Below are 23,971 nucleotides of genomic sequence, written 5' to 3' on the forward strand. Positions count from 1 at the left end.
ATTTTCTTTTTTCTACAGTCGGTGGACAAAGTTCTCATGGCGGTACGCGAAGAACCTCTGCTAGAGTTTCACTGTAAGCAAATGGACCATTTCGTTGGCCTTCACTTTTCAAACAATTTCCACTTTGCGCTGATGATACACCTTGTAAAAGGTATGGCACTGTTTCTTTAATTACAAATTTTTTGAATTTGTTGGCGTGTTTGATTTTCTATTGTGTCAGTAGCGGGAGGGCTCTTTTACATGTGTCAACTTGTGCCCAGGATTAGTAATGTTTGCAAAAATTGAGGAACTTAATGAAAGCAGTAACACGAACGCTATGCCTTACAGTTACTGGTCAGTTAAAACTGGTGAAATAGTTTTTATCCACTGAATCTGTTTTCTGCTTATTTTTTGTAGGAGTATATCATCCCCAGGCCACCTCTTCGGCTCGTGCCATTCGCATCCTGAACTTGATGTATAACATCACTAGCAAACGGAAGACAAGGTAGGTATGGAGTGGAAAAAGTTATTTGCAACTTAATGTCGAAAACAAACTGGGATTGCAGAAGATTTTTTTTCCTTTGCTCTGTGATTGGTCTGAGGAATTCTTGCCACTTTCAACCAATCAGATACCGGAAAATTTTGTTCTTTACGATAACCTTAGAAATTCTCACGCGTTTATTGGTCGAGAGCCATCGTCAAGAAGGTTATACATTTAGATCATAGAAATGACTTACATGTCACGCCATGCTCGCGCAGGGGATTTTCCGAAAACTTAGCCGGATATCAGGTTTAATAAAATCGTAGTTTTATTAAAATAAAACAAACAAATTGACGTCAATTGTTAACTAATCACATCTTGGTCACGTGCATTTTCCCGCGCTTCTTAAAGTTTATTTGTTTTAACTTTAATTTCTTATTTATTTCTTTTGTGATATTTTCCTTAGCTCTGATTGGTTTGTCGTTTTTACTTTGGTTTGGAATCGAAACGCGCCTCTCTGAGGCGGATCCAGGGCTGGTTCGGGTGGTTCGGTCGAAGCCCCTAAACTGTCCCTCAAAATGCTGGAAATCATGTTTCCGAAGGCCTAATTTTCAAAATCTCTTGAGAAGCATGCCCTCGGACAATTCTCCGAACCCCCCTTGACTAAATCCTGGATCCTCGATCCGCCCAACCTCTCTATGCGAAATGAAGCACTCACGTTTCGCTGCGTTGCCTTCTACGTCTCAACATCAGAATGCATATTCTTTATACTGTCCGGTTTAATCTCCTTAATCTCCTATGGAACTGACAAAAAGAAGTTTTAAAGCATTCAGGAGCTTATTTAGTTGGCGATCATTTTTTTAACTTCTCATGACCTCATTGGTTGATTCAGCTGTGATACCGTAAGGAGAAATTAGACGCTGGTCATTCTTAGGGATTCTAAGGGCAATAGCTCTTCACTGTCATTTGTATTGTAGCATGTCATTGCAGTCTGTTGAAATGACGCTTGATACAGTCAGCGTAAGGGAACTGATGACACTTTAATTTCCTTGCAGTCGTGGTTCTTTTATAGTCAACAAAGAAAATCTTGCATATTTGGCTGGTAAGTTAAAGGACTGACAAAGTGTTCCTTACTGCAGAGGAATGCCTAATGTTAAACTGGGCGAAGTCGCCAAAGATTTTTGCTTCTTGGTAGAATTCGCCCAAAGTTTTTATTTTCGACTTTGTAATTCGTTTTGTTTTACTTCCTTCCTAGTTATCCTTTTTCATTCGGGGTTAATCAATGCTTCTTTTCTGCTTTTTTTGTCCTATCGTACCGAACTAATATTTTTATTCCCCTTCAAGCTGAAGTTAGTTTTGGTCTGTGCAAAAGTTGTCTTGCAAAGGTTCTGTGAATTGCAAAAGTCCTGAAAACTTGGTAGAACTTATGTTCTCTTGAAATAAAACCTCGAAAATACCTTGTCATAGAAAAAATAAAAGCATATGAGCTGAAGGTAGCCCCTGACGCGTTTAGGCGCCCTTTTTTCGGGGGTGGGGAGAACGAAAACTACTCATTAAAAAGTTCAATCACATTTAGTTTTCTAACTTGACTACGGAAGATTGTTTGACTTTGATTCTTCGTAGCTTTGTTACCCATATCTGAGGAAGTTCGCTCTAGCTTGCGCCCGGGTGCCAAAAAAGAGCCCGACAGCCCCACCCTGAATTTTCCAGGCAAACTTGACGGCAGTCTCTCCGGAAGCGTAACGTCCTTGAATACGGAGCACCAAGTGTCCATAGTGATTACAGTTGATGACAGTACTAGTGACGAGGCCTTTGTTTGTCCCTCGGAATGTCGAAACATGCTCTTGGATCCAAGCATTGTGAACGACAATCAGACTCAAGCATTGCTGCTGACCGCCCTGGTAAGGTTGTTTGGATAATTTGGGAATGACTTCCCTGAGGGTGAATTGATTTAGAACAACTTTCAATTGAGTTTCGAAAAGTGTTTCGGGATTGCTTTGGTTTTGCTTCATAGAAACGTTCAATCGATCGTCAAGAAACCGACATAACGAAATCACACAGACCAATCAGAACAGAGGTTATTTCATTATTGTTAAAGAAGGATTTGTTGAAATATTACTCGTTTTCCCGCAATGGAAGTCCATTGAAGGGTGACTGAGCAGGGCTGTTGGTGGCATTCGGAAAGTGTATACACAGAGTTTTTGTAGGAGGTCAAACGAGCTGTATGTGTGGGCGAGTTTCCGCTAACAGAGAGACCCTAGTTTTATTGATTCAAGTTGTTGGTTTCTTGATAGGCAATGCTGCTTGAGCACGTCACTGGAGATGTAGAGTCACGGTATTTGTACCAGGTATTAGCGGAGGCTAGCTTGGTATTCCCTGGAGTTTTCCCTGTCATGTGAGTACTCTAATTATTAAATAGTCCTTATCAGCTGCTCATATGCATTTCCAAGGCACACTAGAACGTCGCTAACCCTCTATTTTCATACTTGTAATTTTACGATACTAGAGCGTTTCCCAGCGAATAAGTCATGAGAAATACATCTTGATATGACACCAAATTTTCTACACTAATTCAAAAGGTATTCCAAGCTGGCGAGCGATGTGAGTGCGTAGGAGGTCCGCGAAAGGTTTTTAGTGTCAGACCCCTCACAGACCTCGCGCATGCTTTACCGGCCACCCATGCTGCAACCATAATGAAAGCCTTCTCGCAGGCTCTAATCATCAGCTATCCAAAATTAGCTACTGCCTGTTATCTACCAATTGTTTCATTTGCCCGCTAACGAATCTCGAAACTAAAAACTAGTTACCTAGTTTATTTTTTGTTTTTGATAGAGTAGTTAATTACCACCCCACATAATAGAGAAGAGAAAAACATTCTAGCTAATTTTTTTTTTTGTTCTTGTGCAGTTATAATCTCTTAGACTCGGATCTATCCATTGTGCTCGGCCATTCTGATGATGTAGCCACTCTGAAAGCGATACAGACAATCGTACATTCAATGAGCGCTGTAAAGCTAAACGACGATCCTGTTATGAAGTCAAGCTATCTATCAAGTAAGTGAAAATCAAAGTACAGCTGAACTGTATGCAATGACGTTTAATTTCCAGGTGATGTGGAACTAAGAGGTACAAAAAATAATTTTAATTATAGGTCATGAAGTCTCTGTTTTTAATGTGAGGAAGTTATTTGTTTTTCCCGCGTAAACATGATGGCTTCGTGTACGACTTTAATTCCTCGTCTTCCAAGGCGTAAAAGAAAACAAAGACTAATTTGTCTGCGTTTTTGCTCTTTCAGCATTTGGATTTTCCGGATTCAGTCGCTTCACGAAGTTTAAGGTAGGCATTTTGTACTGCTGCGATTTTTCTCACAGTGACCTTTGTGTTTAAGATTAGCTTTGAAACTACTTTTAAGGGTCTTACAAGATGTAGTTCATTTCCAGTGATCGTGGAAACGAAAAAATGCGAATGTCCCTCGAGAATTCAAACCTCAGACCTTCGCATTTCGCAGTCCTATGGTTTACCACCGAGACACAGAGAACTCTATGTTGAGCTAGGCAATTAGAAGGTTCACATGAAACAAGGGTCCTGTATTCTGCTAGGATCTAGACCTTTGTGCGGGTAAAAAATCCATGTTATTAATTTTCGCAGGAGCAAAGCGGTCAGGCAAGCCGTGCGCAGCTCTTTGTAAAGTTCTTGGAAGCTGTAGTAGAGGTGTATGGTGTACCCCTGACCGATCAAAAAACACAGCGTTCAGGTTCTGTGGCGTCTGTCAAACCAATACTTCTCAGCTCTAGCACTGAGGACCTGAGGGTGGCGTCTTCCTCGTCTTCTCTGTCTTCTTCCCTTAGTTCTCTGTCTGGTGCTGCACCCGGTAAGCACCTTTTTATTCCGTTGCCGTTCAAGCGCTCATCTTCCTCATGCCGGGCGAAAAAGGCCGATAAGGAATCTCCGAAATTCCGACGGAACTGGTCCACCAGGGGAACACGAAGTCCCTCCACTGGGAAAGTTATGAAGTGATTAGTTTGTCAAAAATCTGTGGGGTGTTACGGGCCAAGGTGCGAGACAGGGGATCCATATCATCGAGGGAACATTTCTCGATTGATTATCAAGTTCTGGCAACAAATACTAAACGACGAGTGTTAAGGAGAATTTGCATATTGGCTTAAGGCCTGAAAACGAGTTTGAAAGAGTTGGCTGGATATACCACGAGCCCTGTTCGACTCGGATTCATTTGTCTTGCAAGCCGCAGTTCTACGTGGACTCCTCCTTCCAAGAGGTTTAATTTTCATCCTGACATTATGCAGGAGTAACCGAGAGAAACCAAACAGTGCACTTAAAATGCATTTTTGGCTCGCTTTGAGTTTTCTACCTTATTGATACTAACTTCTGCATGACTTCATTTTGCTATTTCAGAAAAATCACGAGATCTAGTTCCCTCGAAATATCGGTTGACGCAAAAAATAGCAACGCAAAATTTTATGTCCTGTTACAAAATAATTTTCAAGTCCTTACTTCACTTAGGATACGGTCCACAATTTGTGTCACAAGCACCGTCAATTTCTTTAAACGGGCCTTTAGGAGGTTGACTGTTGTTCGTGGTCAAAAACGATCATTTTGTTCGTACTGTTCAGTATAGTGTTTTTGTGGGCACAGTTAAAAGCCGTGGGAAACTAAAACGATAGTATCGAATTCTCGCTTTTCTCCAAAACTAGTTCCATTTACCACCACTTTTTGCCCAATTTTTCGCAAAATTTTATTCTCGCATATTCCATTTTTAGCGAGAAAATGAGTGACTGCGAAAAATTGGTAGGTTTTCCGTTCATTGATTTTTGTCTAATGCGACATTTCTCAGAACTTAAGAGTTCTGTTTACTCAAGAGTTCAATTCAAAACTGACCGCTGTACTGGTATGGCGTTGTTGAAGTAGATAACTCTTGGAGCATTGGTTGCCATACCCATTCCGACTTAGGTACTCTCCGATTTCCAGAGTAGATTACTCGACACAACGACACGACATCACCATTATATAATTCCGCGCGTTCTATCTCTTTAATTCCCACGGGTAATTCGCTTGTTACACCTCGTAACAGTCTCTCTTTATTACCAAACAAATATGGTAAGGGGAATACAGCCGGAGAATCGGCTCCAGCATTAGCAGCAGATGAAGTAACTTATCTTGCAATTAAACGAATATTATGGAAGTGATTTTAAAGAAAATGACGAACCTGTCGTTCTCAGCTGAGATATTCTGGTGATATTCTCTGATGAGAATATCGCCAACCCCTTATACTCCCACGAGTGACCAAGACAGAATTTCTCCTAACGATATCCATACAAGATCGAGTAGAAAAGTGATGAGAATATACAAAAATAACAATTCGGGGATTTAGTTGATCCAATACCAAATTCACATTATAAGAATTGTATGGTAGAAAGAAAGGAGAATTGCTAATGAGATCTTGGGAGCGAGAGGCGGTTGACGCTATAATTTATTTGTAAATATTACAATCCCTTGGAATGCAAATGCCTTTATAATACTGGCGCCACACTGGTTTGTGGACGCGATATGAACGTGAAAGCGGATGAAACCTTGTTTTAGAAATTTTACAATCTTTAATTAGAGTTGTAAATAAAATCATTGAAATTTGCAACATTGTATTATGTTTTATACAAAGCAGTTTTGTTTTTGTTCACAAGGGTATATATAATACGATGTGCGCGCACTATCAAGGCTGATTTTCACGAACTACGGAGTCAATTTTTTTTAGTTTTGCTGGTGTGTGCGTGCGCTTCTCAGGGGCGACAGGAAGCATGCAAGCGTTTTGCGACCAGGTTTCCTAAATGTTGCAGCAGGCATGCTATCGTTATTCGCGCAAAAGAACCGGCCCTGGTTGCTAGAAGTTTGAGAAACGCTAGCCAGTGGATAAATCTGTATCCGGTGGAGAGCGAAGTACGTTTTGCTATCACTTATCCGCTGGATAGCGATTTATCCGTTAGTTAGCGTCATCCGCCTATTGTACAACTTGGTCTTGATGAAAAGAAGTAATTTGTATCCCAGGGCCCGGTTGTTCAGAGAGCGGTTAATGCTATCCAACGGATCAATCGCTACCCGGCGCATGAGTGTTACCAAAACGTAGTGCGCTATCAACCGCAGAAAGATATATCTAGTGGATGGCGTTATCCATCCTTCGAACAACCGGGGCCAGAATGTGACTAAAAGGTGAGACAATAGCCTAGTTCACCAGATATCTATTCAATATCTTGGAGACAGGTAACACAGACGTAGAAAAGAAACACCGACAAAATAAGGCGCGCGCACTTAAAATCACAACGCATTGCCAAGTATGTTGCTATCAAACTTTATGTCACATTCACAAAATAACACGTGTGTTTTCCTTCCAGTTAAGGTTAATATTAAAATGGGAAACTGTTTTACGGCGATATTTTCAGACAAATCAGTAGAAAACGATACGAAAATGGACAAAAGGGTTGAAAGTGAAGAATCAGATCAAATACCCTCTGTTGCAATCGATACGAAGCCTGCTCCAAGTATTGTTTCGTTTCAGTCTGAACTGGAGTTTAGGGTAAGGGGTTCATTCGCCACGGTTGATTTCGACGGGGATGACGAATCCTCGTCGTCTGGGACATTCTTGTTTGATTCGGAAGATGAGTGAGAGGTCTCCCAACCACAATCCACCAATAAGATCACTGACATCGTTTCTTATGTGACCAATCAGAACACAAGAGATTGTAATCAATATCGTTTTTCCCGCGTTTTCAAATTCTGCATTTGTTCGTAGTTTCTTGATGGAGGGGGAAACGCCGAAGAAGGTTTTGCGAAGTGATCGTTGCTTTATTTGTTGCACTTCAGTTGAGAAAAAAGAAAAAATTTATGTCTTTGGAAAAAGTTCCTTTGATTTTCCTGCGATTATTAGTTCCTGTCTGGATGTGAACGTGAGCTGCTATTCAGCGACCAGCGAGTTGTCAGTTTGTGAAGCTTGCTACCGACGATTGATGAAGTTCAAAAAGGCCTTTGATCATCTTGAAGAACCCGAAGATGAATTGAGGGGAATCTTCAAGGATCGCGAACTTCCAAGAACGAAGCGCTTATTGAACGTTGAGAGCGACGGTGGAGAAATCCAAGCTTCGTGCCGTGGGAAAATGATGATTGGTCGAAATCCTGAATGGAATGCAGTTCCAATGTGAACAGCCTTTTCTGGGAGAGTTATTCGCCTGGCGTGACGACTCTGGAAATGGCTGCAAAGCAGTCTAATAGAGGAAGCAAATCAACCACTACGGAAGCACAAAACGAGCTCCTGATGATAGCAGGAACACCTCCCGCTACCAACTCATGGGATAGTGCTAGTACAGTAGTAGAGTCTCAAAAATCCAGCGCTAGTTGTAACGAAAATGATGTTTCCCAAACGCCTAAAGATCAGAGGATTGAAAAGAATTGTTCTACAGCACAGTCTTCCAGTTCTGCTTCTTCATGGAACAGTACATCCAACTGCAAATATTACGCTGAGAGGAAAAGCTCGGAGAGTGTATGCAACATGCAGAAAGGTGTAGGGTCGCGTGTGTGGTTCCGATTTAAAAATTACAAAATTACTCTGCAGTAAGAAACTGGTGCAAAGCCCTAGGGCCATTCACTTTGGGGTTAACTGAAGTGTGCATGGGGGACAACTCGCATAGAGGGTATTTGTCTGACGCTCGATACTCTTTCGCCTCGTAAAAGAAGCAATAAGAACGAAGCTTTTCCATAAATTTCTGAAACTATACATTTGAATGATGAGTTGCAGCAAATTTTAATCTGATTATCAAAGAAAAATAGCATCCAATATTTATTTCCTTAATTATTTCCCTTTGAGTTGTTTGTCCCCTTAGGTGTCTCCGTTGATGGCGTGTAAATGGTAGCGTGGCCGAGTGGTCTAAGGCGCTGGTTTTAGGCACCAGTCATTTCGATGGCGTGGGTTCGAATCCCACCGCTGCCAACGTAGTTGCACTTTTTACAAGTTTTCTGTACCAATCGCATAACTTAGTGAAGGAAAACCAATGCATGCAATTTTTGATTACTATCAACATTTTAAATATTAAGTTACTCTGACAAAGTTATTTCTCCTCTGTTCTAGACCATGTATCCCTCCGTTCAAGCGACAATTTGGGGAAATGTGGGTAAAGTAACCGAGTTATTGGATACAGTCCTTGACTGCTTCATTAAGGTAGCTTATGACACACTCTCTCTCTCTCTCTCTCTCTCTCTCTCTCTCTCTGTCTCTCTCTCTCTTTTTCTTTTAAATTTTATGAATGAGGGATTGTATGGGTAAACGTTTTTGTCAGACTCCAATGATAACGTCTCATAACTAGAGTTATTTATGCACGTATTAGTAAGACAAACAAACTTGGTAACATAAAGATTTGGGAGGTTTTCGACAGATAGTCGATGCGAAGTAGACATTTATGTTATTCGAAAGGAAAAAGTCTTTGAAGTCTCTTTTGTAGTGACAAACGGTTCTCCCCACAAAAAGGCGTTGTTTGTCTTTGAACCCTAATTCTTGGAAACCCGCAATACATATATTGCTCTAAATCATTCTGAATACTAGTTACACCTACCAGGCATGAAAAGTGGAAGCAACAAAAAGCAAACTGTCAAGGAACCTCAATTCCTTTTTATGATTTGCTTTTGGTCAACTCCAAATACTTAAGTGGTAACATCTGAGTGCGTTTGTTTTTGGAGGGGCTGGGGGTGGGGGGTTGAAGAGGGGGGCTGGCGAGGAATTATCGATCAAGGTCCATTTCTGAGCAAATGCGTTCCTACCCCTCCCCTGATAAAACAACGGTCAACTGATAACAAGATAGGGTTGTCGATGGGTTAGGGAGGGGTAGGTGCGTAGTTTCTTAGACACTGATGTTGAACCTGAAAATGTAATCTCTGACGTTTGAGTGACATGGGAACGAACTAGTCAGAAATTAATATTCTGACGATACGTTGAAGAGGTTCGAGTGGCATCGCGGTAGTTTCGGATTATTTAAGCGTTTCACGGGAAATTAAGTCATTCTAGGTCGGTCAGTCTTAGGTTTTACCACTTTCTTTTTTCTTGTTTAATGTAATTTTGTTTACAACTCTCTGTAAAATGTCACCGCTTTCATTGAATTTTCTGTGTGATTAGTAGTGTATTTAGGTCTATTTTAATTACCCTTTCCTCGGGGTACAGTGCTGTTGCATTAGATGAGGAATACGTTTCCACATATTTTTTGGCCACTTCTAAAGAGTGGTTTTTTATAGTGGTTTTTCGTATCTGGCGTAGCACAGGCTATTTTGTATAACCCTTTAGTTTCAGTAAATACTTCCAGTACATTGTAGATTCTAGTAGGATGCGTATACTACAAGGCTGGCTGACTCATTCTAAATAAACTTTCACGTTGAATATCTTGCCTGAGTGAAGTCTGAATTATACATTCTCTGCCTTTGTTGTACACTGAGGTCACGTTTCAAGTGTACATGGTACCAAAATCTCTTGACTTTGTCTATCTTATTAGATATGTCTTAATGATTTTGTTATCTTTCAGGCCAGTGCCACAGGAGGGCTGGGTTCTGTAAAGGCAGAAGTGATGGCAGATACTGCAGTAGCTTTGGCGTCAGCTAAAATGCAAATTGTGTCACGCAAGGTCATTGGAAGGCTCGACTCAGTAACGCATTCTCCTTCAGTGACTTGATTTGGTTATTGTAGATATGAAAACTCGACGTAAAACTCTCTAACTATTTGTCAGAACCGGCTTACTAGACTGTTCCATCCGTGAATAGAGCAGGCTGTTCTAATAGATGACGGAAATGGTTCTATCGATTTGGTAGAATTTGTCCCCTAGTTCCTTCCAAGGTGCAGACTGGGGGTCAAATTCAACTAAATCGCTCTGAGGATGACTCAGTTTCCTCGCCCTCACGTGGGCTACTCTAGGAAGAGGCCAGAGTTTTGACAATAAAATACTACAGATTTGACAACAGCCAATTTCAAAACTGCTACTCATTGAAAACGCATCAGACTGTGCAAGACGTACGCGTGTTCATTATTTTAGAGTTGACTTCTGCTATCCATTTACATTGGTAAAAAGTCATTCTTTTTATTCAACCAGACCGTCTAAATGAAAAGATACCTTATTGGTAAAAATATTTAGGATTATTTTGTTATTGACTAGGGTTTGTCTCCAGAAGGCTAAGTATCCAGTTTCCTCAAACGCTTTATTTTCCACCCATATTGCCCTCAGCTAATCAGCAAGACCTTCATTTCTCCCACTGTCCGTCTTGAACAACACCTCATGTTGGACGATATTGCTATCTTGACAAGATATCTGCTTTTGCTTTACTTCAACGACCGTCTTGACGGTAAGGAGCTTCTTTTGATAACAGTAGTTTGTCTTACATCCGTTCCCCAACACAAATAGGGCAATTTTCAATGGAATGTCAAAAGTAGTCCTGGAGTACATTGGTTTTTACTTTATACTGCACTGTGATTTTTTTTGAAAATTTAGGTAAAAATGTGTAGTTAAGTTGGCAGCGGTGGGATTCGAACCCACGCCATCGAAATGACTGGTGCCTTAAACCAGCGCCTTAGACCACTCGGCCACGCTACCATTTACACGCTGTTTGGGCAACATTTTAGGATAATAAAAAACAGCCTTTCTTTGTTTAGACAATCGTCTGTTTTTTTTGTTTTATGCCACTTGATGAACAAATCGCTCTGATACCCTCGTTCTTTATTTGTTTGTTTATAGTTGCCAGTCATATCCCATACTTTTAATATATCAACAACGGTTGAAATGGTAAATTGGCCATCGTTACGATTATAAAAGCTGACGTTTCGAGCGTTAGCCGTTCGCCGGAGCGAATAGAGGAATTGTGGGTTGTGTGTGCTTTTAAAGGCAGAACATGGAGCTACGTGATTGGTGGGAACATGGCAACGAGAAAAGCACGAATAAATTAGTGGAATGAAAAGCGTTCGTTGACACCTGTGGGATTTAGACTGCAAGTTTGAAAGATGAGCTTTTGTTCAAGAGTTTTACGGCTTTCCGTGCTACCTAAGGGTAGGGAAAGACCGCAGATTGCCATATGTTGCTTAGAATGATTAGGTAAATTAAAATGTCTAGCGACTGGTTTCGATGTCTCCTTGTCATTCCTCTCCACGTCACGAAGGTGTTCTCGGAATCGGTCACCTAGTCTTCTGCCTGTTTCGCCGATGTAAATCTTTTTGCAATAAGTGCAAGTTATGCAATAGATTACATGACCAACCAGGCACTTTTAAATGCGCTCGTGCACGATACAAAACGTGTCCTTTCATCCACAACACTGAGAAAATATCGGGACCCAAACGATCCTCCGCCAATGTAATCTATTGCATAACTTGCTGACTTATTGCAGAAAGATTTACATCGGCGAAACAGCAAAGAGATGACGAAAGTCGAGGAATTCATCAGCAAGAGTGCGTTACCTTGATTTGATACCAAATTCTCCTGAAGTGTGGCAATTTAAAGATAGACTTTTTTCCTTTTTTGTTTTAAACTGTATGCCATCTAATCATTTCACTCTCAACTACTGAAAGGCATCTCAAAAGTGAAGACACCAGATGTTAAGGCTTTTAAAGCAACCTACCAACGCAGGTACACGCTGAGAGACTGGGAAGGAGAATCACTGAGCATGACCGTCATGGAGACAGTTACTGACCTTTTACTTGAAATAATGGAGGTAACTCATCATCTCATATCTTTTTACGAACGTAAATAAGACTCAACGTTTGGCCTTTTCAACTTCTTAAAGAGTTTTAAATGGACATGTAAACGTGGGGGCTTATATCCAAGGGGGACTTATATCTGTGGGGGCTTATATTCGTGAGGGCTTATATCCGTGGGGGCTTATATTCGTGGGGGTTTATATCCGTGGGGGCTTATGTCAGTGGGGGCTTATGCCCGTGGGGGCTTATGTCCGTAGCGGGGCATATCCGTGGGGAGCTTATATCCAAGGGGGCCCGGAATGAAAAAGTGTTGATTAAACGAGGTCAGATATTAAAGTGGTGGCAGCAAGTTTGTTGTTCTGAAAAAAATTTTTAACAAATGTAGGCGTGGTTTTAGCACTCGTTCATCTCATAATAAACGAGCTACCTAACTCGTGAACCAATCACTACAAGCGTTAATTCTGATCCAACATTTTTCATTTTAACTTTTCTTTGTTATATTGAGTTGCTTGAAGGACATGACGGAATGCACATGGCTGAAAAAGTGGACAGAACTTGCTTCAAAGTAAGTGCGATTTTCATCAAGAAAGTTCAGCTGAGTCCTTTTCGGTTTAGCAGTTTTAAAACGGCGCCCAGCCTTGTCCATGTGCGAATTTAAAAAGATGTTGAATAGGCAGCGGTGGGATTCGAACCCACGCCATTGAAATGACTGGTACCTAAAACCAGCGCCTTAGACCACTCGGCCACGCTACCTCTTACCCTATTGATCTATGCCATTCGTCAGACAGTTTGGTGGGGTACTCACCAGGGTGCATTCCGCATAGACCCGAAGTTACGCCGAGGGCTTTGAAAATGTACGCCGAATAGGCCACAATTCTACGCCGTTGGTAGCATACGCCAATAATTGCCCCCGGGCCCAGATCTTTTGCCGCCGCGCCGCCGCTAAGAGAGGCGGGTAAGAGAAATCCTGGGGACTAGTTTGTTGAAGGGATGTCCATGCTCGCTATCAGGAGCAAAAACATTTACTTTTCATCTTTATGTGTTCAGTGATGGTGCTTTATTTTATACAGCCATCACTAGAAATCGAGGACATAAGAGCCGGCTAATATTGATTCAAGAACGTTTTCGCTTATCGTTGACAATCGGAGCTGGCTAACATTGATTTAGGAACGTTTTCGCTTATCGTTGACAAGGAACTATGAATTTCCGTTGTTATCAGTCATCACTTCGGTGCCCTATAATTTTAGAAACAATATTGTTCATAGAAACAGGTAATATTCAAGGTGTGCACCTTAATTTTCGCACAATATGCATTAAATACATATACTATCGTGCTTCGCTTGAACAATTTTGCATTTGCTAACTTGTCAAGAAATATACATCTTTTAATCTTTGCGTTCCGGCTCAGTTTAGCCTTTCACAGGTAAATGAGCTACAGGAACTATAGATCCACTTCACATGACTTAGTAGACAGAAGTTGGTAATTAGGTATACAGCGTAGACCAATAAATGTCCAAATTCCTGAAGCAAAGCAACCAATTGCTTGCCTTTTTATATAATTTGTCAATCTATGTTCTTAAATTTTAGGAATCGTCATGTCAAACAAATGACGATCAGCGTTGGCACAGAATACACACATATTGTCTTACTTATCTGCCAGAAAAGGACAGCGACCTGAATACGAATCTATTTGATCCACGACTTTCCGGCGAGACTGAATAATGCTTCTCATATCCTGAAAAGAAAGCATTTCGTCCGTGGGAGCGGATCACATCATCTCCTCTCAAATACAGGCTGACACTTTCATGAATGATATCATCACACTTCTTTAACGAGGGTAAACACCAGTTCAGTTTCGTCCTTCTGAAAAGTGTCTCATTTGATCGGCCTCCAGACTTTTGCTGTGCTCTCATGCAGCTATAATAGCTTTCCGCAATGGCCTCTGGTCCGCCTTTTGCAAGTACAATATCCAGGATAGCGCATGATTGTGGTTGTGCGATGCTATAAATGTCTTCCTGAGAGTAACATGAGCTGAAAACATTCTGTTCGTGTAAACGGACATTGTACTCCTTTCCACTGGTAAACTTCATCTTAAAAGCGGCATCCAAAGTATTGAAGGAGCATGCTCAAACAGGACAAGACTAGCATCCTGGTGTTTCAATGGCTCACCATGATCCGTACCTTGAACCATAAACCAACTAGGACATAGACTTTTCCAAATACCTACTTTTACAGCCTCTTTAATTCTGTCCATGTAACGGAATGCCCAAGCTGGAATAGCTTGGCTTGGGGGATGAATCTAGCAGTACAGCTCAAACAATTAGGATGGGTGGGACAGAGGGCCCTTTCCTTCTCTGCACTCTGCTGGCAGAACTGATTCTGAATGGAGTGGGTTAATTTCCCAGTATTTATCTGAACCTTTTATGTAACCAGTGCCAGGAATACTCATGTAGCTGATAAAGCTGCATTGTTGTTGCGTAATTCAACACACAAAATTCATGTTATCATTTGGCCTTTATAATACTTATCTTACTGAAGAATTTTTGGAGTATCACCATCCAGAGGGTCCTAAAAGATAGAGTGAACATGTTTTACATGAAATACTGTACTTACCCAAAGTAAATCTATAAGGCAATAAAAACAGAATTATAAAAGTTCTCCTGGTATAATTTTTCCCCTTCTTCTTGATCTCACTGTGCTTTGGGAATTTAGTATGTATGGTCTTTAAAAAAAAACGTTCAGCTAAGTACAGTGTCATGTAATAAAAAGACAACACATGTCAAAAAAACTTATAAATAGATCCTTCTTTTTTGTTATTTACCTGAAATCTAGTGGTAGTTTCTGGTTGATTGTTTATGAACTATAGTCTTTAAAGAGTCCTAATTCAACTTTGTAGAAATTTTGCAGAATGGTTTGGTGGGGGTCTTGGTATTTGTAATTACGAAAACTAAGAGGGGTCTTAGTTTTTGAAATTACGAAAACTAAGACCCCCAAATTTACTGTTAAATTTGACCTAAAACTCAGTGGAAAGGATCGGACAGGAGATAACTTGAAAGATTCGACCTGTTTTGGTTACAATTTGACGTTATATTTCGATGGACTCGATTTTACGGGGTTTTAGTTTTCGTAATCTCGAAAACTAAGACGGGTCTTGGGTCTGGTATCTTAATTTTAGAGGGTCTTAGTTTTCATAACACCCAATAAATATCCGCAAACTTCGCCCGCATTGAAATAACAATTTGGCGTTTTGGATAATTAATAACTTATTAGACCATTTTGACGTCATATGGCTGAGTACTGTTACTTGTTACTTGTATTTTTACTCACCCTACAGGCTTGTCAAAATGCAGCACAACTCGTAAACATACTCAAGATACTACATAACAAAACTTATATTAAAGTGCCCATAACACTTATTTTTTTTTCTATTCTACATCAAAATGTAATGACTCTTAAACATGTTTTCGCAATATTTGTGGTATTTTTCCCTTTTCTGAATTTTTTATCAAGCTCTATAATCCGCAGTTAAAATGTCTGGCCGAGCAAAGAGGGACTAAGCGCCGTGACGTCACGGTAGTAACCATGGGTTCTTATTGTACAAACGAGTGCTCCATGCTCCATAATTAGTGATTTTTCTGAATTTTTAATGACTTTTAATGATTTTTAAAGATTGTAAACAATAGATTTCACAGGCCAGGTTTATCAGAGAAGTAAAGTGAGTTACTACCGTGACGTCACGAGCATTTGAGTACCAGTACTCTTTCACGCGACCATAGAGATACGAGAAGCCTAAGTTCCATACAAATTCGGACTTTATCGCCTCCTAAAATAACACAGACGCATCAGAATCACTCACAAGTCTTACCAGACACCCTCTACAGGCTTCTATTTTTATAATTTAATGCAAAAAAATAGGTTTCATGGGCACTTTAAGACCCCTATTAACATAAATACAATCAACTGTTACTCTTAAGTCCAAACCATATACTGCAGTGTTCCCAAACACAATCTAACAAAACAACTGAGCCACTCACCTCATAAATAGACTTCTTTGTTGATTTCTCTTTAGGTCTCCTTGTTGCACCAACCTCTGTGTCATCTTCATAATCTTCCTCTTAACCTCTACTGAATAGAAGTCGTCTCTACTACACTTCTCAAATTCATCAGACTCAAAGTCAAGACCAAAGATATCTTGGGCTTCCAACAAAGCACTATGAATGAACAAGACAGAAACGCTATCATTGAACTCAGAAAAGCAAAGCTAAAACAAAACACCATGAAGAGGAAATTGTTCACAATTGTTTCACTCGCAACAGTTTCCTTTCATGACATAATGGTATGGAAAAATGTTACTTACGCAAAGTTAAAACCATTTCAATACAAACCGGATGGAAATAACAAGTCCTCCCTAAAGATTACGAAGCAGTGCTCTCAATAAAAATTTCCAAACTACTTACAAATCTTGAAGAGTTCCTGGAATTCTCCTTCTTTCCCTTTTTGTAAGCCTATTAATAGGATTCCCATCCTCAAATTACAAACAGCTGATGAGAAACTTCGTAACACCTTATCCCGTGTAGAACCCTTCGCTGTTTCACCCCGGAAAGCTGCTTAATCCACTGATTTTTCTGTCCTCTCAATTCGAAGATTGCACGTTAGCAACAGTTCAACCGATGTTGGTGTTAAATCCAAATGAAACTCCGCTTAGGATTACAAAGACTGCTCAGATTACCAGTTCTCTAACAATGCAGTAGTCTCCCTCGCAGCCGTTCAGTTTTGGATGTCACGCAACGCTCCCCCAAAAGAACGGCTGCTGACATCCGAACTACATTCCTTTCTCATTGTCCTTGCGGTTTGTTCGCGGTCTATTGAACAGACCAATCACATACCAGAAAATCTGAATGACGTAAGGTTTTATGCGAAAATGTGGATGTGGCAGATGATCTAGCTATCATGTCGGGAGAAACACTGAAGAAATTTGTCAATGAGAGCTCGAAATGTTTCACATGTTCATCGTTGTGCCCTGGTAAAGATAGAGTATATATTTTTGGGAAAACTTCTCACAATTTCGTTGAAATTATAGAATCTACGCTTAACATAGACGTCAACTGCTACGCCAACGACACGAACGCTAGATTGTTTGAGAGGTTGTTAAAGTTTCAGTGAGCAACTGAGAAAGTAGAAGAAGCTAAAAACTGAACTGAAACTCTTTATTCGCACTACTTCAAGAGATTACTACAGATTATAAAAGTCAGAATATATAAGAAACTGTAAATTACATCAATAATCAAAACGAAATACAAGGCGCATTTCAATCGAGGCCAAGGGCTAAACGCTTGCCTCGACCTACAGATGGAGATCAGAAGGAAAAAAGCGCGTGCTTGCCGTGAACAAACCGGGCGAAGGCTTCGAGAACACTACAATTTAGGTCGGCCAACGTCTCCTACACTACTTGTACTTCTTCATTTGCCAGTCCGCCGCTAGCTGGAGTGAACCCGATTAGTTATGTTCGTGGCTTCTTATCACCGGTACAGGAAATCGGCCCGAATTATCGAGTGTTTCCTCACGTTGGTACAACACAACAACAATAACAATAATATGACCACTTTCATCGGTAACATGGTCAAACACGAGCGGGAGTGCTTGATATATTAACGATTTCCCGGATCCTGTAGGCAACTTAACAAAAACATCTTCTTTCTCGACTAAAACTTTTCTAATTGCAAGCTTCTGGTGAGCATTAAGCTCGAAAATTTTGAACTTTGACGACGCTTTACGAAAAGCTCCTTCAAGCACTGCCATTTGTCTTGTGTTTTCCACATGAGGATCGCGATAGAAAACGATATCTGATTGGACGAGTCTCAAAAGGTGAGTCTGGCGCGAAAAGGTTCCTGAAAATGGAACCCGAGCTGTGATTGGCCAATTCGGAGAAAGGAATGTAGTTCGGTTGTCAGCAGCCGTTCTTTTGGGGGAGCGTTGCGTGACATCCAAAAAAAAAGGCTGCGAGGGAGACTAACAATGCAGTGGATTTCTGTATTCTGCAACTCCTACGCACGATGAATCCCCCGTGGGTGGTGGTGATGGTATAAACAGTTCTCCCCGTGCCTAGACGGGTACGAAGGATTCCTCTCCTCCTTCCCGCCATTGGAGCCAGCCATAATTTTATGGCTATTTGTTTCTTCCATTTTAATTATTTCCTTTTTGTCTTGTTCAAAAAGTCTGCAGTAAGTTCATTCCTTTTATTCAGCCATTTTGTTTGACTGTTCAACAATGAATCGGAAAAGGACTGGGTAGGGGAATTAAAGTGCAAACTAGGGTGAAGAAGAAACGAGAAAACATACCCTGAGAAAAAACTAAAACTTGTATTTTTATTTACTTTCTTCTTTCAATGCATATCAATTACAGCAAAAAATGGGTCTAGGAGAAAAGTTAAGACAAAATTGAAATCTAAAAAAGCCCAGTTGAAATTGTGTTACTCAAGTTTCCCTTGTAACGGGTACATGCACAAAATCAATTTGTTAAGTCCCTTTATAACCTTAGAAGTTCTCTCTGTAATCGGAACATTCATATCAAACTGTTTCACCACTGCGATGGACATTTGTTTTTGACGGTTCCAGCCTGGCGCGGCCGCTAACCCAGATGCCCTCCTGAGCAAATTTTCAAAATAGCGGACAAGCCAAAGAGAGAGATAAGAGAACCAAAGTGATTCTGCGACGAATACTCAGCATAAACCTATGTTAAAAAGGTCATTTTACAGAGAAAAGATACAAAATTGTATGAAGTTGAAGTCACGGAGGTTGACAAACCCAACGAGAGACTGAAAAATCACTACATTGGCTACAGTACACGCTTCGATGAGTGGAGACCCTTCGGGGACGGTGAAGCATCTGAATATTTTCCTTCGAAATTGTATAGATTAGTAGGCTGCAAGAAAAATTTATTGGACGACGTTTAGGTTAAAAACAGCAATCTAACCTGAAAAAATGTATTTATTCCGACTCTTTCGGAAAATAACTTTACAAATCTTACTTGTTTATCTCGTAAGTAAACGATGGTAAATTAATACCCGAAGCGCTTTCCGAACTACCTGATTCTTCTCCCACTGCTTTCACGCTTATAAAACAGGAAACGAGCAAAAGGAGGAGGGTGTGGCTGTTTTGACTAGCCATTTGACGAGGTTCAATCTGCTCCTTGTTCGACAATTTACAAATCAAAACAAAGGAAGTTTGTTCCTCTCTTTGATTTTGGCGGTACATTTTCAATTTGCGCTTGCGTAAAAGAGAAATCGCCCAAGACTCCTTGCTCGGTCTTGTTTTGACCACGAACGCCTTCTTAATTTTGACGGACCCGCTCGGGAAAAGGTGAAAATGACGAGGGAAAAACTTTACTTTGTAGTACGAAAATACATAAAATGGAAAGCCATGATATTATAGTTCAATATTTCGGTGGTACATTGTTAACTTTTTATACGGAGAGTCGGCAAGATGAAGGGCTCGTCAGCTCCGACGAAGGGCTAACGCTCGAAACATCAGCTTTTGTAATCATTACGGTGGCTAATTTACCATTTCAACTTTGTTGATATATCCAAATTATTTCATTACTCCCACCGACGCAACCCCAAACAGTTTTTTTCGAAATTATCAGCCTTTTTATCAAGATGATATAACATCTAAAAATCGCACTCGATTTGAGTGGGCCGATGAAGTGGGCGTGGTCACGAAGTTCAGTAAGAGACTATTTGTACCCCGTGAGTTTGATATGACTGAATTTTAAGCTGCTTCTCTAACTAGTAACTTAAACCTTTATTGCTCGAAAAACAATTTTTTCCCCGAAGATTTAATTCCGTCAAATCAAAAAGATAGTAGTAAATAAATCGAGTACGGAAGGCACTTAAAAAAAAAATCTGAAATATCATTACGTATTTCCTTCCAAAAGAAAAACCATAAAAACTTTACATAATAATACTCCAATGGGGAAAACTTTTTTATCATACTTGAGGTGCCATATGACACCTTGTCAAAAAAATTACCAAAAAAATTCCAAATATGTTTGGTGTTACAAAAACATCTTTCGAAAAAAGTACCCAATGTGTGCTTAGGCAATCATAGGCATCACTTAAGGAAATAATTTACTTTCAATTTTCTTGGCTTCATTGACTAATAGCTTACGAAAAGACAATTTAGGAAATTTTGCTGATTTTGACTGCTTAACAATTCGCTTTTCGGAAAATAAAGTTCTTGAAGTTTGTTCTCCGTCAAATTTCAACTCTGCATTATAAACTGTTCTGTTCCATGTTATATATTACAACCTCTTCGACGAGATGCTCGCGACAATGGCGGATTACCACTAGTTTATCTCGAAGATCTCTTTCACAAATGGAGTCATTTTCAATTAAGGAAGGGGGGGGGGCGATTGAAATAAACAAGCTTTCCCCAGTCTCAGTACCTTCTGATGCACAGAGTTTACTTGACTCATGGCTCTTTGGGTGTAGCAGACTTTGGCCACTTTCCAAAATCAAAACTCACGTTGTCGCCAATTAGCATGAACGAGGCCCACTTAGAAATGTCTTCAAAGCCGTTATTCCTCATCCACTTTCTGGCCTCGTAAAGAGATTCACTGGCACTTTCACCACGGAACAAATGTTCGTAAAAACAACCCATGAACTTCTCTGTGGCTCTGTCACCCAAGGCCCATCGTGCCGCCAACACTGAGCGAGCACCGGATCCTATGAACGCTCGAGCGATTCCAATAACTCCCTCAGCTCTAATCTGTCCACGAGCACTGTGACAACAGCTAAGTACCACCAGTTTAGCTCGCAGCTTAGTTTGTGAGATGTCCGCCATCGTCAAAAGATAGGCTTCTTCTCGTGGAATAAAGGGTGTTGAGCGCTTAGGAGAAAGAAGAATCTCTCCTCTTTCGGCATCTCCATGTGCAGCAAGATGAATTAGACTCACTGAGTTAATCGCTTGAAGTACAGCCTCCTTTGTTGCATGGTGTGCAGTCAGAGGTGTTACGCCAAGAAGTCTTCCAATCATCTCTGCCTCATTTCTTGCACATGGCAATGGTGCTATTGTCCTGCGTCTTCCGTTGTAAATCACCTCTCCAACCTCAGGGTCACCTACTATCAATGCCCCGGCCTGACCGTGATACTCTGGGGGGCTCTCCTGAATAATCTTGAGAGTCGTTAAAGAGGGAACAATACGGATCCTAGCCGTCTCCGAGAAATACTTGCCTCCTTCTTCACGTAAGGCTGCAAATGGAACTTGGTACATACAGGAATCGGGGACAATTATGACCTCGGACTCCTTCAGTAAATCAGCCACAGGAGCGATGATTATCTTGTGGCATAAGTGAAGATTCGCTTTAATAACTTTAACAGCATCGTCGTCACGCACCAGGGCGCAATTTTCATGGACAAGCGACATTGACTCGGTATCGTCAAACGATCGATCTTCGCATTTCTCTTCGGGTAAAATGCCAAGGAAACTTCTTGAGAAAAACTCATCTAAGGAAGGGACTAGTCCAGTCACCTCGCTTGGGCGAAGATTCACTTCTCTTTTTAAAAAAATAATGGCTCTCGTTGCTTTGAAAACCCAAAACCGAACAGATTCTTCATCAATCGAAATATACAAGCATGCACAGTCTCCTTCTCTTGGAATAACATTCTGAATGCCACACCACGTTTCTGGACTGCCTGTAATCTGCTCTTTTAAAGAGTATTGAGTCGCCATCAAGTCGGCCAAGCCTCTTGCCCGTCTTAGTTCCTCGACATAAAGAGCGTCTTCGGGCTTCGCATTGGAAGAAAGCAACTGACTGAGCATCTTGTAGGGAAAGGTACCGTGCGTCTCTAAAAGTGACGTTTTAAGCTGATCGTTTTCTTTAAGGGAACTTCGTAAAGTGTCGAACTTTTCAATGCTTTGAAATAGGTACGAAAACGCGGCTTTAAAATCAACTTCTGATACTTTCAACACCGTTAGGACACAAAGGCATTTGAACTCCATAAAAATGTCCTTAATATCTCTACTGAGTCGGAGGGCCTTCCTGGAGTATGTTTCGGCCATGTCATATTTACCAATGGAGTGGAAACATGATCCCAAGTGTGCGTAACTGACTACCTCTCCTAGTCTGCTGCCAGCCTCTATCGAAATTGCAAGTGCTCTTTCGTGATATTCCTTAGACTTCTCATACAAACCACGCTGATGAGCGATTATTCCAAGATTTGTTAAATCATTCCTTTCTCCTATTCGGTCACCGTCTTTTCTTCTAATTGCCATTGCTCTTTCAAGACATTTGTCGCCCTCCCCAAATTTACCGAGAGACATATAAAGTTGCGATAAGTTTCCGTAGATGTCTGCTTCTCCATCTCTGCCGCCAACAGCTTTTCTGATAGCGAGTGCTTTCTCCAGGTACTCTCGGGCCTTGTCGTATTGACCAAGCGATGTGAACAATGTTCCTAAGTTTCCGTAGATTGTTGCTTCTCCATCTCTGTCGCCAACTGCTTTTTTAATAGCGAGTGCTTTCTCCAGGTACTCTTGCGCCTTGTCGTATTGACTAAGCCATCGGAACAATGTTCCTAAGTTTGCGTAGATTCCTGCTTCTCCATCTCTGTCGCCAACAGCTGTTTTGATAGCGAGTGCTTTCTCCAGATACTCTCGGGCCTTGTCGTATTGACTAAGCGATATGAACAACGTTCCTAAGTTTCCGTAGATTCCTGCTTCTCCATCTCTGTCGCCAACAGCTTTTTTGATAGCGAGTGCTTTCTCCAGATACTCTCGGGCCTTGTCGTTTTGACCAAGCGATGTGAACAACGTTCCTAAGTTTCCGTAGTTTGCTGCTTCTCCATTTCGGTCGCCAACAGCTGTTTTGATAGCGAGTGCTTTCTCCAGATACTCTCGGGCCTTGTCGTATTGACCAAGCGACATGAACAATGTTCCTAAGTTTCCGTAGATTGTTGCTTCTCCATTGCTGTCGCCAACTGCTTTTTTAATAGCGAGTGCTTTCTCCAGGTACTCTCGCGCCTTGTCGTATTGACTAAGCGATCGGAACAATGTTCCTAAGTTTCCGTAGCTTGTTGCTTCTCCATCTCTGTCGCCAACAGCTTTTTTGATAGCGAGTGCTTTCTCCAGATACTCTCGGGCCTTGTCGTATTGACCAAGCGATCGGAACAACGTTCCTAAGTTTCCGTAGTTTGCTGCTTCTCCATTTCTGTCGCCAACAGCTTTTTTGATAGCGAGTGCTTTCTCCAGATACTCTCGGGCCTTGTCGTATTGACCAAGCGATCGGAACAACGTTCCTAAGTTTCCGTAGTTTGCTGCTTCTCCATTTCTTTCGCCAACAGCTTTTTTGATAGCGAGTGCTTTCTCCAGATACTCTCGGGCCTTGTCGTATTGACCAAGCGACATGAACAATGTTCCTAAGCTTCCGTAGATTGTTGCTTCTCCATTGCTGTCGCCAACTACTTTTTTAATAGCGAGTGCTTTCTCCAGGTACTCTCGCGCCTTGTTGTATTGACTAAGCGATCGGAACAATGTTCCTAAGTTTGCGTAGCTTGTTGCTTCTCCATCTCTGTCGCCAACAGCTGTTTTGATAGCGAGTGCTTTCTCCAGATACTCTCGAGCCTTGTCGTATTGACCAAGCGATCGGAACAATATTCCTAAGTTTCCGTAGTTTGCTGCTTCTCCATCTCTTTCGCCAACAGCCTTTTTGATAGCGAGTGCTCTCTCCAGATACTCTCGGGCCTTGTCGTATTGACCAAGCGATCGGAACAATGTTCCTAAGTTTGCGTAGCTTGTTGCT

At 41.1% G+C, this 23,971-nt stretch overlaps 2 protein-coding genes, 3 non-coding genes and 1 pseudogene across 6 annotated transcripts in view; 2 read left to right on the forward strand and 4 right to left on the reverse strand.

Moving 5' to 3' along the window:
* The window catches only part of LOC111336852 (neurofibromin), a 47,602-nt gene extending 41,493 nt beyond the window's left edge, over window positions 1-6,109 (forward strand). Inside the window, exons 68-75 of one of the 2 annotated variants that reach the window (XM_088742642.1) lie at window positions 19-151; window positions 397-484; window positions 1,516-1,562; window positions 2,084-2,361; window positions 2,755-2,855; window positions 3,368-3,513; window positions 3,755-3,795; window positions 4,108-6,109. In XM_088742642.1, the coding sequence (XP_088598768.1) occupies window positions 19-151; window positions 397-484; window positions 1,516-1,562; window positions 2,084-2,361; window positions 2,755-2,855; window positions 3,368-3,513; window positions 3,755-3,795; window positions 4,108-4,476 (1,203 nt within the window). In that variant the 3' untranslated portion in view covers window positions 4,477-6,109. Of the gene's footprint in view, window positions 1-18; window positions 152-396; window positions 485-1,437; window positions 1,563-2,083; window positions 2,362-2,754; window positions 2,856-3,367; window positions 3,514-3,754; window positions 3,796-4,107 lie in introns of those variants that run through there. The other variant, XM_088742643.1, reaches the window with a different exon arrangement.
* A 2,258-nt stretch (window positions 6,110-8,367) lies between these two features.
* Window positions 8,368-8,449, forward strand: Trnal-uag (transfer RNA leucine (anticodon UAG)). The gene has a single exon. It is a non-coding gene; the product is annotated as a tRNA-Leu (tRNA).
* A 2,553-nt stretch (window positions 8,450-11,002) lies between these two features.
* Window positions 11,003-11,084, reverse strand: Trnal-aag (transfer RNA leucine (anticodon AAG)). The gene has a single exon. It is a non-coding gene; the product is annotated as a tRNA-Leu (tRNA).
* Window positions 11,085-12,849: 1,765 nt separating this feature from the next.
* Window positions 12,850-12,931, reverse strand: Trnal-uag (transfer RNA leucine (anticodon UAG)). Its single transcript has one exon. It is a non-coding gene; the product is annotated as a tRNA-Leu (tRNA).
* Window positions 12,932-13,651: 720 nt separating this feature from the next.
* Window positions 13,652-23,971, reverse strand: part of LOC148717995 (uncharacterized) — a 28,572-nt pseudogene continuing 18,252 nt past the window's right edge.
* On the reverse strand, window positions 18,525-23,750 carry LOC148717996 (uncharacterized). Its single transcript, XM_088742644.1, has one exon. The coding sequence runs from the start codon at window positions 23,575-23,577 to the stop codon at window positions 20,647-20,649; it is 2,931 nt and encodes a 976-aa protein (XP_088598770.1). The 5' UTR covers window positions 23,578-23,750; the 3' UTR covers window positions 18,525-20,646.

The sequence above is a fragment of the Stylophora pistillata genome, chromosome 13, assembly GCF_964205215.1.
Source record: "Stylophora pistillata chromosome 13, jaStyPist1.2, whole genome shotgun sequence".
Taxonomy (NCBI): Eukaryota; Metazoa; Cnidaria; class Anthozoa; order Scleractinia; family Pocilloporidae; genus Stylophora; species Stylophora pistillata.

What these genes read in the sequence shown, in the direction of transcription:
- LOC148717996 (XM_088742644.1), bottom strand. Translation starts at nt 23,577, where the DNA reads ATGTCGCTTGGTCAATACGACAAGGCCCGAGAGTATCTGGAGAAAGCA.